This window comes from Chlamydotis macqueenii, chromosome 1, assembly GCF_036417535.1.
Source record: "Chlamydotis macqueenii isolate bChlMac1 chromosome 1, bChlMac1.mat, whole genome shotgun sequence".
In the NCBI taxonomy this organism is placed as follows: domain Eukaryota; kingdom Metazoa; phylum Chordata; class Aves; order Otidiformes; family Otididae; genus Chlamydotis; species Chlamydotis macqueenii.
In genome coordinates, this window is record NC_141556.1 from 89088066 (window position 1) to 89102677 (window position 14612).

Below are 14612 nucleotides of genomic sequence, written 5' to 3' on the forward strand. Positions count from 1 at the left end.
ACTGTTCAGCAATGGCTAAAACATTGGTGTGTTAACACTGTTTTCGTCACAGATCTGAAACACAGCACCGTAAGGGTTGCTATTAACTCCATCCCAAGCAGACCTAGTACACATGTGCATGGTAGCAGTGACCACAGCAAGTAGTAGGAAGAATAAGACTGGGCAAGTAATCAGAGGACAGGAAGAGTGGAAGAGGCTTGGGCAGGAAGCAGGGTGGAGGGGGCGAGAGAGATCTGCAAGGTTCAGCAAATGGAAGAGAGAAGTAAGTAGGAACAAGGTGGAGCAACTGAAAACTCTGGTTATTGTAAAAATAAAAACCGAGCAACCAAAACAAAAACAAACCACACAAAAAAAACCCCTTTGGAACTAAACTTGTAAAAGTTATTGGAAATTTGTACCTTCCTCTCAATTTTGGTATCAAAGTCAGCTGGTGTTTGACCCTGGTGGCACCTTTATTCCTGTGAAGCTGATGTTTTGGTCCTCTGTTTTCTCTGTTTCTCAACATCTTTCCTGGGAAGTATCCAGCTGTAGTGTTTTAACACTAGCTGGCAACTAAGCCCCACACAGCTGCGTGCTCACATCCCACTCCCCCAACCCCCCCTAACTGGAACAGGGGAGAGAATCAGAAGAGTAAAAGTGAGAAAACTCGTGGGTTGAGATAAAGACAGTTTAATAAGTAAAGCAAAAGCCGCGTGTACAAGCAAAGCAAAACAAGGAATTAATTGACTGCTTCCCATCGGCAGGCGGGCGTTCAGCCATCTCCAGGAAAGCAGGGCTCATAATGCATAACAGTTACTGGGGAAGACAAAACGCCATCAGTCTGAATGCCCCCCTTCCTTTCTTCTTCCGCCGGCTTTACATGCTGAGCATGACGCCATATGGTCTGGAATATCCCTTCGGTCAGTTGGGGTCAGCTGTCCCAGCTGTGTCCCCTCCCAACTTCTTGTGCACCCCCAGCCCCCTCCATGGTGGGGTGGTGTGAGAGGCAGAAAAGGCCTTGGCTCTGTGTAAGCACTGCTCAGCAGTAACTAAAACATCCCTGTGTTATCAACGCTGTTTTCAGCACAAATCTAAAACATAGCCCCATACCAGCTACTGTGAAGAAAATTAACTCCATCCCAGCCAAAACCAGCACACCAGGATTGTCTAGTCCTTGTCATAGCCAAGCTCTTCTGCATCTTCCTTGTATCTGAGCTCTGCTGGGACCCGTGAGTCCTTCTGAGAGTCACATACCGAGGCTTTGATAACCCAGCCATGGGCTCCCTGGAGCTGTGCAGTAGAGCGTGGTCATTCTTCCTCCTCTTCAGGCTGTGCCAGTGGGAATTATAATGCAGCTGGGCCCAAGAGGGTCGGATCTGGTCTGGTCAGGACACTAGTGAGAAGTTTTTAGGCTCTTCTTCAATTCACTGTGCATTTTATCTCTTTAACACAGGAAACATTGAACATGTGGTTTGACTAGGGAGTTATTGGAGAAAAGAGAGGCATCATCTGTCTCTGATAGCATTTTGGAAGGCTTTCCCTCTCTCCTAGAGAGGTTTAGGTCTGTGAACCCAGCGTGGAGAGAGGCAAGTGCCCTCAGTGAAGTGTTTAAACATGTAATTTTCTCATAGCTATTTTAAGAGCTCTGCTCCAGGATGTGGGTGTGGTCGCTGCGCTCTGGAGCAGGCCTGTGCTGCTGGACAAAGGGATGGTCTTACTCATTTTCACCAATTCAAGTGCTTCTCCTCCATTCCATTCACAAGCATCAGTGTTCCCACCGTGAGCCACATCTAGGAATTACAGTCCTTCTGTGGTTTTTGTTGGTTTGAGTTTTTGAGGGTTTTTTTAATTTTTTTTTTTGGAATGGGAGTATGCGTCAAGTTAACTTTCAGTGGGTTGTACACTCTGCATGACTATTTCATTACAGAAACAAAGGGGAGGGAGGAATGGGTAGGTTATCCCCACACTTTTGGTCAGCAGCATAGTTTTAAAATGACCTGGTAACCTTTGGACAGAGATGCTGCCTGTTGTTAGGCCTGTGCTGAGAATATAACTGAAGGTATGGATTCTGTGGTGGGGAGGGACCCAGGCTTCTTGGTGGGTGCCATCCTTAGGGTCCTGCCTTTGCTGATGTGTAGAACTCTGTAGATGCAGGCAATAGGTCCCGGAATAGCAACACAAAGCTCTGTGAACGTGCTGCTGTATGCAAGTGAAAAATTTGGCTTCTGATGTTATGTGTAACATTTGCAGTCATTCCAGCACGAATCTGATTTCCCCTTGCAACAGCGTGGAACGCTGCTATGGGTTATTGTCATCTGCATTCTCTTTTTCCTGGCTGTAGCTTTTGCCTGTGCTTTTATACCACGAGTCTTAAGTGCTTTCTTACTGGAGTTTGGGAGGTGGGTCGTGTTTGTGGCCTGTCGGGGAATTAGGGGGGCTATGGGTGAATACTCTGATAGTCCTTCTGGACCGAACGTTTATTTCAGGATTCTCTGCAACTGGTGGTTCTGAGGGTTAGGAGGGAACTTAACTCTCTGCTGCTTACAGTTGCTGGGGAAATTCACAGTTAAAAAAAAAACAAAATAAGTAAAAAAGAGGTAGTTGGGAAGTTACAGAAGATAGAACAAAGATCCACTTTTTAAAAAGCCCCAATCCTGAGGCAGACAATTCCATACTATAAGCTAATCAGTAAAGACTTTTCCACCCAGCTTCAGCAGGTGGAATGTTAACATACTGATGGTAATATAGGAGCCTAACTGCTGCCTGTGTAGACCTATATATACATATATGCATTTGAAATGGGTACTTGAGACTAAAAAAGATAGCATCAAAAATAAAAAGGGAACTAGCTTACAGAAGTTCTCTGGAATAACTAAGCTTTACATCATCTCCAAGAAAAGTAGTGAATAAAATTGAATCAGGTAGACAAATATAGTAACGAAGCATTTATTGCTGATAAATGGAACAGGTTGCCCAGAAAGGTGGTGGAGGCCCCATCTCTGGAAACGTTCAAGGCCAGGCTGGATGAGGCTCTGAGCAACCTGATCTAGTTGGGGATGTCCCTGCTCCTTGCAGGGGGGTTGGACTAGATGACCTTTGAAGGTCCCTTCCAACCCTAACCATTCTATGATTCTATGATTAAATTGTACTTACTCAGTCTGAACAGAACATGTGAATACCTTTAGCCTACTTAAATGCTTAAAGAATCAGAATTATTCAGGGGAATATTAAAACTCAAGTATAGCACACTGGGTTGTATGGGTGACCTGTTACTCTGAGTGAAGAACAGTGCCCTGTCTTGTTTAGGCTGCAGTCCAAGCTCTACATTCAGACAAGTGAGTTTGTTGCATGGAGTTCCAGGTTACATGCATTAGCTGAGTCATTGTCAAACATGAGAAAATCTGAAATGTTTTCACATACCGCAAACCAGGCTAGGATTCCTGGCTTGCTGTTCGCTGCGGGCCAGATCTGTGCACCCATGCTGTTGTTGTGGTTCAGTTGATGCATGGTAGGCAGAACGCTCAACCGTGGCTCTGAGTCCTGGGTACGACAAGAAGGCTGCGTAGGCAAAGGTATCTGACCGCTGGAGAAGTGGGAACAAAAGATGACGTAGATGAGATGAGGTGGTGCATTTGCAGAAGAGGCTTTGCTCATGCAGTATTAGCTTCTCTTTATCAGTAACACTTTCATTATAGGATTTGTTTGGAAGGATAGAACACAAAGACGTGGCTTAAGAAGGAATTTGGAATGAGTTGAAGGAGATAAAGGAGCAGGTATTCTGATAGTTTCTCTAGAGGCTACTGAGGGGTGTTAGCGCAGCACTATTTTGTTGTGTGAACTTTATCTTGGAATAATAGGCTACAATAAGGAGAGAGGGAGAAAGCAGAGGACCATCATTCTTATTTCTAGCCTTACAAAAAGAGTGTATGAGAAAGTGTTTGACTGTTACTTCTCTTTGTTCACAACAGAGAAGCTAACTGCTGTGCAATGGGAAATCTGTCTCCGTATAAAGTGAAGTAGAAAAGAGGGGCAGAGGCTCCTTGGAAATTTAGAAAATATATGATGACACATGCTTTCTTCAGAAGCTCAAAGATACGTGGTGGAGACGTTATGCAACATTTCTGTATGGTGTATAATTTCCTGGAAAAAAAAGAAGCTAACAGCGTTGAGTGGGAGGTTTCTTCACTTTGTCACTAGAGAGTGAAGCAGGGAAGTAAGTATCCAATCCCTGGTTTTAGACAGGAGGAGACGACGATTATCCTGAAAGGATAACTTTTCCCTGTCTTGCTCCTGGGAGCCCTGTGTGTCCTTGGGCAGGAGCTCTTCAGCTTCTTGCTGTCAAGCCTTTCTTTCACGAGCCAGCAGGAAGAGTGTGTGGAAGAGGGCAGCGCTCCCGTATACCTAGCAGAAGTTGTGGAGGGGAAATGTGTTTTTTTTTTTTCAGCTCTGCTTTCCTCCAGTCTCATTTCTGGGCTTGAAGAAGAAACAATCTTACCCTTATAACTTCAGCCTAGCTCTTATGACTAATTGAAAGAGCAAAGATATGGAGAGTTTACATGCATGAACACCCAGGCTTAGGAAGCTGTTACTTGTCGGCTGAGCAGTGGTGGCTGTCCTTGCTCGTGTTTTTAGTCCCCAGCAAATGGCTGCTTTCCTTCCAGAAGAGAGTCCACGTTACCTTGCTTTCTCAACAGCTGCTGTGGCTTGGCTTATGCATGGTGATGTTAAGCCACCACAGCTTGATTGTATCTGTGAGCCAAAGCCATTGAGAGGTAAGAATTTCACAGTGGGCAGAGCAGGAGTTTTGCTCTATGCTAGGAATAGTATAGTTCCCTAGGCAGTGAGAGATGACTTCTTGAGGAAAACACACTACTAGAAATTATCTTTACAAAACAAAAGTCTGTAACAAGACTCTAAGCTTCATCAGATCAAAACAATGTTTTGTCTTGCCCAGTGTCCTGCCTTCTTCTGGTCTTCAAACAGAAATGTTGGAGCTCCTGGCTTCTTATCTTTTCTGGAAATTGTTAGAGATAGGTGGAAAGAAATGCTGATACATGTGCAGCAGGAGCAAGTGAGATGTTTAAAGTTGTCTAAAGAGGATAAGAAACAAAGAAAGGCAGGTGGGTTGCATTCAAAAGCTGTGGAAGTGATAGCTGAGCCCTCTCTACTCTATTTACTTTTCCAGCTCCTGTGCCTGGAGAAGACCACAGCATAAGTGCAGACAAGAAGTAGAAATTGTAATGACATGAGAAGAGTACTTTGATGGGTAAATTGCAAACAAACTGGATAGTCCATGAGAAGTAAAGCATGGAGAAGACCTTCTGTGTGTGCAGTTCTGTACCCAAGCACAAAGAAGTGTGTTTCCCATTGCTTGCCTTCAGTCTCCTGTCTGAGAAAGTCTTTGTTTCTATGGTGTAGCAGAAGAGCAGGACACTTAGTATTCTGATGAGCATTATTCTTTGCCAGTGGAGAACCTAATCTTTTTAATGACTGGCCTGACTGACCTGGCTGCTTTCATATGGAAAGGAGAAAAGATCTGGAGCAAGATGGGCTATAGTTTGTTTTCTGGACTTCTATACAGTGAAGGGAAGTGACTTGTTTTGATGTGATAAAGCTGTAATATCTGCATTGATTTATGAAAGGTAGTAAGTTTTCATATGATGATGACATGAGAAGTAAGGGAAGCACAGAATGATATAAGGATTGTGGTGGGTTCATGACTTGATGCCATTTAGGAATCATGAAAAAAAATCAAAACCAAAACAAACCCAAAATAGTAGCTGTCACTTTGGAGCAGTTGGCTTGAGGAGTAGGCTTCTGAAATATTTCTCTTTCACCACACACAGTTACTATTTAAAGGGAAGTTCTCCATGGTGCATATTGGGAATCTCGCCTTAATATCAGACCTCATTTATGTCTTAATCATGCCCTTCCTTCAACTTAGTAGTAAAAAGTTACCACCCATCATGAAGCGGAATGGAGTCCTTGATGCAAGTGTAAGTTGAACTCAGTATTGACATAGAATCATAGAATCATGGAGTGGAGTTGGAGTTGGAAGGGACCTTCAAAGGCCATCTAGTCCAGCCCCCCTGCAAGGAGCAGGGACATCTCCGACCAGATCAGGTTGCTCAGAGCCTCATCCAACCTGGCCTTGAACATTTCCAGAGATGGAGCATGTTTTGTCTATGTCTACATACATGTTTGGCATGACAGTAGTCTTGTGATTTTATTTATGTATTTTTTTTTTTAAGCCATTCAGAGCTATTTGGAAGTAGGAGGTGATTGCTGAAGAATGAAGCAGGGACATAGAGATGCTAATAGCTTGCAGTATCCGTTCCCCACAGCAGAATTTGGTCTCATCTGTTACATAATTTTTTCGCACATGTAGCTGTTTTTAATAAAAACTAGAGAAAATCTCTTATCCCTCTTCTTTTTTATTGTCTGGGCCTTTTTTAGCAGAATATGATTGATTCAAAACCAGTAACAGTTAAGGTTTCTGGACAGCTCCTCATTCTTGCTTGCAGCTGTGCTAGATCTCAGAGGTTGGGATGCTATTTCACATATACTGGCTGTGAAATAAACTTGCTTAAGTGACATTTCCAAAGGAAATCCCTAGTATCCCCATGATTTTAGCGCAGGTGGTTTGAACCAAGCAGCAATTTTGTATCGAAGTGTGCTTTTTACTAACTCTGTGAATATTCATGCTGGAAAAATTGCAGTTTTTTTGCTCAGCGGGAGCTTCAGTCTGGGCATTCTGCAACAAGATGCTGAGATAGATTTTGCTGGTGACAACAATTCTTCATTTCATCTTTTTCACCAGACCACAGGCAGGAGGCCTAATTCAAGCGAATAGAGGGAAAGTACTGAGGATAGAGGAGCTTAGGATATATGATTGTACTTGAGACCAGAATGTGGAAACGGATCCCTTAGCGGTGCCTGTCACATGATTGGGCAGATAGGCTGAGTTTAGGTAGTTCTTAACAGACACATGCCTTACTTTGCAACATTTTGATGTGCTTCTAATCTGAATTCGAAGGTGTCTGATGGTGCATACAGGATTAGTCAAACAGTAGTTTATAAAACAGTTGTTAAAGTAACTTCTTGCTTTTTCCCCCCCCTGTAGCACCCATCCACTGTGAGGATGTGTATGGCATCGTGGGAGAAAATTTTACTTTTACAGTAAAAATGGACCAAAGACCAAGGGAAATGATGTGGACGAAAGACAAGGATAAAGTGGCTGAATGGGAATGGCAAAACAAAACAACATATTATACTTCTCTCCGTAACAGAGGCTTTCTTAACAAGGAGAATGGGTCCTTGACTATATTTAACTTGGAGAACAATGATACTGGCACATATGAGTTATACTACTGGTATTCTGCAGAAAAAAATTATGTCTTAACCTTCAAAATTGCTGTGTTAGGTAAGTAGTGGAAGAACTGCATAAAGAATTTGCACTTTATTCACTTTAAGGAGACTAGAAAGGGCATCGTTTATTTGTCGGGGAAGCAAACAGAAACAGAGAGGGGCTGTTCTTTGGCTCTATTGTTAAGTTGCTTTAAAGAGACTTTAAACAAATTTTCAAAGGTAGCATCTTATTTGTGTGCCCATTGTTACTCATCTTGGAATGACTTCTAAAATGTGTGTAGATGGCACCTGTACTTTCAGGTAGATAACCAAACTCTGTGAGCAGGCCGACGAAGTTTTCCCAGGCATTATGTGTCTACTAAAGAAGCTCCTGCAGGTGTATTATACATGCTTGAATATCTGTGGCATCATCCTGTGCAGATCTACGCAGCTTCACTTGGGAAGTCTGGGAAATATATTTGACCAGTGTGCATATTAGTCCTATTGACAGTGAACCATGAGGACTCTCAAACTAGACACTGAAGAAGCACAAATCCTGCAGTACTGCATCCAGTGTTGGAGCCCCCGACATAAGAAGGATGTGGACCTGTTGGAGCCAGTCCAGAGGAGGGCCACAAAAATGATCAGAGGGCTGGAGCACCTCTCCTATGAGGACAGGCTGAGAGAGTTGGGGCTGTTCAGCCTGGAGAAGAGAAGGCTCCAGGGAGACCTTATAGTGGTCTTCCAGTACCTAAAGGGGGCTGATGTAGTTGAAGATGTCCCTGCTCCTTGCAGGGGGGTTGGACTAGATGACCTTTAAAGGTCCCTTCCAACCCTCACTGTTCTGTGATTCTATGATATATAGGGCCACTTTTAGAAATACATTTCTCACACACGTGTGTACATACACGCACACATCATACACATCATACACATCTATGCAGTCACCTGCTGGTTTTTTTGCTCCAGCCCTTGTCCCGTGCTAAAATTCAAGGCAGTTTATAACCAAAGTAGTACAGAGGGTGCACTCTATCCCACTGTCCATGTCACCAACAAAGATGTTAAATAGGGCTGATCTTGATACTGGTGCCTGAGAATTTTTTCTCTGTTTTTAGCTCCCCCTTCGGAGCCTGAAATAAGTTGCAACATCAGTGGTGATGACCTTGTGTTAAAGTGCACAGCAGATTTCCCGAAGCCTCTGAATTATACTTGGAAGCTCAGTAGCACACCAGTCACTCATCAGGCCCCGGAACTTTTCATCCCGAAGAAGAAAGTTGATCCTTCTGAGAAACCTACATGTTTCATTAAAGTCTCTCAAACGGAAAAGAGCTCTGAAATCTCTTTGACTCAATGCTTTCCAGATGGAAAAGGTAATGAGTGTGTCAGGTTGTGTATGTAAGCGTGAGAGGCTCGGTTGGGAAGCAGCATGGGCTTTGACTGTAAGATTTCTCCTGGCTTCTCAGGAAGTTGAATTTAAAGAGTAAAAAGCATCAGAAGTAATTTGTCTGCTAAAAGTGTGCTTAAGGTTGGTGAAAGATATAAGGTTGACAATTTGATGCCCCCATAAGGATATTTTTTGCAAGGATCTCAGCTGAATAAAACCTTCAGCTGTGACTTGAAATGCATAATAATAGAGGGAGACACACTTAGAAAATCTCTTCTGAACCTTCTGGCCTTGTGTAATTAATGCTAATGGCTATTGTGCTCTTTGTACTGCTTTCCATGAGCTGTAATGAAACTGTTCAGTCATTTGAAGTGAGTCATCTCGCAGCCACTAGATAAAAATAATTTTTCATCTAGTGTGGGCATAAGTCAGTGAGCATGCTTCTTTTTTTCCTTCACAGACAGATATAAAAAGGAGAAAAGAGAGTTTTCCCGCTGTTGCTTATTGTTGCTTTGGCACAGCCTCAGCTGAGCTTCAGGTCAGCTTGAGGTTTGCTTTTTTTTTTTTTAAAAAGAAAAAACAAACAAAACAAAAAACCTCAAAAAACCAAAACCCAAAAGAAACCCAGAGGATGAGAACAAATTTTGAACCATCTGGTTTGTAGGATGTGTAAGGCAGTCCCTAACTGACAGTTTTTCCCACTTTGTGCAAAAGTTGTTTTCATAGTTTACCAGTATGGAATTCTTCCTCCTTCACTGAAATTATGTGTTAGAGACTTGTTAGAAATGAGGCATGTGGTGGGTTGAGCTTGGCTAGCTGCCAGGTGCTCCACGAGCTGCTCTGTCACTCCCCCTCCTCAGCAGGACAGGAGGGAGTAAATATGACAAAAGCCTTGTGAGTTGAGATAAGGACAGGGAGATCACACAGCAATTACAGTCACAGGCAAAACAAACTCAGCTTTGGCAATAAATTAAATTAAATTTTCACCATCAAAACTAGAGTAGGATAATTAAAAACAAGAACAAATCTAAAACTGCTTCCCCTCACCCCTCCATTCTTCCCGGACTCAACTTCATTCCCAATTTCTCTATCTTCTCCCCCTGAGCAGCACAAGGGGACAGGGAATGGGGGTTGCGGTCAGTTCATCACACGTCTCTGCCACTCCTTCCCCCTCACACTCTTCCCCTGCTCCAGCATGGAGTCCCACCCATGGGAGACAGTCCTCAACGAGCTTCTCCAGTGTGGGTCCTTCCCACAGGCTGCAGTTCTTCACAAACTGCTCTAGTATGTGTCCCTTCCATGGGGTGCAGTCCTTCAGGAACAGACTGCTCTAGTGTGGGTCCTCCGTGGGGTCACAAGTCCTGCCAGCAAACCTGCAGGCCCCACGGGGTCACAGTCTCCTTCAGGCATCTGCCTGCTCCAGCGTAGGGTCCTCCATGGGCTGCAAGTGGATCTCTGCTCCTCCGTGGGCCTCCATGGACTGCAGGGGGACAGCCTGCTTCACCATGGGCTACACTATGGGCTGCAGGGGAATCTCTGCTGGGGTGTCTGGAGCATCTCCTCCCCCTCCTTCTTCACTGACCTTAGTGTCTGCAGGGCTGTTCCTCTCCCATATTCTCACTCCTTTCTCCCAGCTACTGTTGCGCAGCAGTTTTTACCCTTTCTTAAATATGTTATCCCAGAGGTGCTACCACTGTCGCTGGTGGCTAGGCTTTGGCCAGCAAGAAGTCTGTCTTGGAGCTGGCTGGCATTGGCTCTCTGACATGGGGGCAGCTTCTGGCATCTTCTCACAGAAGCTGCCCCTGCAGCCCCCCCCCACTACCAAAACCTTGTCATGCAAACCCAATACGAGAGATCTGCTGAAATTTCATTTGGCTAAGATGTGGCTCGGCCTTTCATAGGCTGAAAAATAGAATAGCCATCGCCTTTCAAGCGGTGGTGTGCCTTCACTGAACTAAGGTATTTACCATGTAACTTTCCTGGAGCTGGCTTAGGGTTTTGCTAATAACCGAGTCTGGTGCATTCATTTATTGAGGTTACTTTTTAAAAAAAACAAATAGCTATAAAACATACTTTGTTCTATGAGTTATATTTCTACTGAAGTAGTGTATCACGGAGTTGCTTTTTAACTAACCAATTATTTATTTATTTATTTATTGAAGGAGACAGCTACCACAAAAGAAGCAGAGGTGGTCTTATTGCGGCTTTTGTTCTCTTAATTCCAGTCATAGGACTACTATTCCTGTGCAAGAGATGTAAGTATGGCATTTCCTAATTAAGCATAACGTGCTTCAAGATTATGCTGGTCTAAGGTTTTGTAGAATATGTGAAAGTTTCTGACCTTAGAATGTGTTGTAAATACAGTAGTAGAAACAAGTACAACTTAGACAAAAGCTAATAGATTTGAAGGAAATAATATACTGAACTTTCTTGCACTCGGACACTGGGTTCTATGTACTCGGAAACACTGTAGTTTGTATTTGCATATTTCTCCTTCAGGCTATTTCATTTACTGTATGTTTTTACTTACCAAGTATCTACGGCCTCTCCCATTCCTACCTGAGTCTGCTTTCACTGCTTTTTTTGAGAGCATCATAAAATTGCCCTCAAGATCAAATTTATTGTTGGGACAGGCTCGTACCAGGGCCTGTTAAATACCTTATGCTGAGTCTAATCTGACAACTCAGTGTGCTTAGCTGATCCATAGGGAATTCTGTGCCTCCTGTCAGCCTCTATTGCCATTATCTTGAAGTTTGTATTTGTTTCTTTATCCATCCCTACACTGAATTAGATTATCTTTTTTGTAAATCTGACAATTTACTAGGAATGGTAGTTGTAGGCTGTCACCGTGTGTCTCTTGTTGATGCTTTTTCAGGTTAATATGTCAGATTATATTCTGGCTTGAAAAAGAGGTGCACACCATCTCTTCTTTTTGTTTTTGAGAGAGTCTCGAACAGGAATACGTTGCTTCATCCTAACAGTACTCTACATGCAAAATTCCTGTTGGCTTCCAGGTGCAGTCACCACTTGGAGGTGGCATCAGGGTGAAGAACATGAGATGCATCTCCTACCTGGGAAGGCATAATTTATGATATTCTGGAGGGAGGCTCTGATCAGAGCATACATAGATGTACATTGCACATGGAACTTATGCTTTCCTGATTACTCTCTGTTTAGTTTCTGTTGGCATGGAATCATAAAATTAACTAGGTGGGAAGGAATCTCTGGAGGTTTCATCTAGCTTGCTGCTCACAGCAGGACCAGCTTCAAAGCTAGAGCAGGTTGTTCAGGGCCTTGTCCAGTCAAACTCTGAATAATTCCAAGTATGGAAATTCCCCATCCTCTTTCAGCATGTGTTCAAGTGTTTCACCACGCTAGAAAATAAACTTGTTATACTTCAGTAGGATAAGTACTGCATAGGTATAGTCAAACAGAAGATGTGATTTAAGAACAAGACTCAGAGTCATGAACTGCCAAACTCCACTTTAGATTTGGTTAAAAGTGTTCTGACTTGATATTGCAGGAGGCCCATTTTGTTGATGTCTCACTGATTGTCTTTGTGTCAAAACAATATTTCACTGTTTCTTCTTTTCCCAAGTCAAGTATTTAGTTGCATGTCCTCAGTTGTCCTATTTGAGCTGGAAGGGTGGGGAATGGATAGAGGCTGTGAGCTAGTTTCCAAAGGTACGAAACGTTATTCTGCAGGTTTTCTGTTTGTTTTGGTGCAGATATAACTAAACTTGGAACAGGGAGAGCTGCTGAGAAAAACAGTCCACTGCATGGCTCAGGTAAGAGAGCTAGAGTGTCATGAATGTGTGGGAATCAGACTATTGCTTCAATTTGGTCTAGGCTTGTAATTTTTTTTTCTCTGTGGCAGCATAGTCTTTCATTGGAGAAGTAAAGGAGTAAGTTTTCTTTCAGGCTTTAGTTGTTTTACAGACTGTAGTTATTTTTTCCAGACCATTAATATGCACTTTCTAAAATAGATAAATTTCATTATAGGAGAACATCAGCTACTTTTCCCTGTGGACATCGAAGAACAGCCTAACTCAGAGAGAGGTAAGAAACTTGTGTTGGGGTATAAATATTTTCAAACATCTACTCTGGTTAGAGCAAGGACTCTGATCTGCTCTTTCCTTTTTTGCAGTGTGTAAGCTTTTAAGTTGATTTTCAATGTCTGCACACACGGTCTCAAAGTCTCAGCTGAGGTCCAATATTGGATAATCATAGGGCCCTGCACTTAGTGGATGTGTTAGTGGAGCTGGCAGAATTACTGACAGTGAATGGCCTGAGATTTACCTGGTCAGCAGCTCTCTTTGGAGGTGAATTCTGCTTCTGGCAATGGAGAATGGGGGTTGGCCTCAGGATGAGAGCTGGAAAAGCACACTCTATTTTGCAGACCTATATTCTCCTTGTAACAGTCAAGATGAGGGAAGGAGACTGTCAGTGGAGGATCTTCTCACCTCTTTCCATTAGGGCAATCTTTCTGTTGGAGAACTTACTGTTTACCTGTTTGGTTAGGGCTGGTTTACGTGGTGAAATGAGGTTAATATTTCTTCCATCTGTTTTAATCTTACCTGCCTGTCTCATTTATATAAACTTCTCTTAGAAATTTGGTTGATTATTTTTCAAAACCCAGTGTTCAAATCAAGTGCTTAGAGCTCGACATGAATGTTATATATTACTTATTCCCAATGTCTCCTGTGGCAATTTCTTGTTGGGCTTCTTGGAAATTGGGCAGCTAGCCTTTTTCTCTGTGCATTGAATTTGACTTGGAAGGCTGGTGGTTCCGGTGGGTGGGGGTTGATGTTGTGCATGTAGCAGTAGATTTAATGATGACCATTGAAGGTGTTACCACATCAGACTGGTTAGAGTTTGCTGTTAGTTTACCTTGGTCAGATCTTGAAAATCCATCCAAGGACTGGTGAAGACAGGTGTGTTGCTAGTTTGATATGTAGAACTCTGGTCCTTGCTTTTGGTGCATGTTTACATCCTGTGGGTCAAGTTGCAATTGCCTTCTTTTTCTGAACCCTTTCAGTTGTTTCAGGAAAAAAAAAACAACTTTTAATAAGGACGTTTTGATTCACTCTTACTCTATTTTGCGTGGAGCTGGAAAAGCACACTCTATTTTGCAGACCTATATTCTCCTTGTAACAGTCAAGATGGGGGAAGGAGACTGTCAGTGGAGGACCTTCTCACCTCTTTCCATTAGTTCCCAGTCTGCTGCCCATCTATGATTTCTTTATGTGATGCCATTGTGCATGCAGTACAGATTCTCAGGGTTGTCTCCAGTCCTATTTTCCTGTCCAGATATCTGTTTGTGTTTGTGCTGTCCATTCTAATACTACTTTTTCTTTTTTCTTTTTTTTTTTTTTACCTTTCCTTAATTTGCAGCAAGATTGCTTAGTTCTCTGGCTTGTGGGTCTCTGTGGGGTGTGGGAATCACTCTGTATGATGAACAGCTAAGGAAGGGGACAACTCCTTTAGTCTGTGCTCCTTTCACAAGGGTGAATGAGGCTAACTTCTTCCACCTTTAAAATGTATGCATCTTGCTGCCAGGACCACTGTGGTCTGTTCTTATGAACCAAACTAAATCAGCCCCTAGGCAGTCAAGCAGATTAGGGAGAGCAGGGAGAGACTCTTAAAAATACTTTGTTGTGGAGATCCCAGACCAAATACTGTTTCAATGGGGAATGGCCAAAGCTCTCACCATCAGATACGAGCTCAATACCCTTTTGGAATGTTCTGGTGTTGAACTAATGATGGCTTCATCTGAGATACTCACTCTGGTGTCTTACACAAGCTACTGGAGTTGGTATAAGGCTGGAGCAGAAGGTTTATTGAATTGCGAACTACTGTGTCACCTTTGCAGAGATTTTCTGTACGTTTAATTTAATTTGTC

At 43.0% G+C, this 14612-nt stretch overlaps 1 protein-coding gene across 8 annotated transcripts in view; it reads left to right on the forward strand.

Annotated features, from left to right (window-relative positions):
- The first annotated feature begins 5173 nt into the window (after positions 1 to 5173).
- Positions 5174 to 14612, forward strand: part of CD58 (CD58 molecule) — a 36095-nt gene continuing 26656 nt past the window's right edge. For 3 of the 8 annotated variants that reach the window (XR_015260359.1, XR_015260361.1, XR_015260360.1), the window contains exons 1-6: positions 5176 to 5245; positions 7103 to 7402; positions 8442 to 8696; positions 10873 to 10965; positions 12439 to 12498; positions 12713 to 12769. Coding sequence is in view for 5 of the 8 variants with exons in the window: in XM_086760966.1 (XP_086617092.1) it covers positions 5242 to 5245; positions 7103 to 7402; positions 8442 to 8696; positions 10873 to 10965; positions 12439 to 12498; positions 12713 to 12769 (769 nt within the window). In the remaining 3 variants the exon portion in view is untranslated. Of the gene's footprint in view, positions 5246 to 7102; positions 7403 to 8441; positions 8697 to 10872; positions 10966 to 12438; positions 12499 to 12712; positions 12770 to 14612 lie in introns of all 8 variants that reach the window. The other 5 variants (XM_086760966.1, XM_086760977.1, XM_086760995.1 and 2 more) reach the window with 3 other exon arrangements.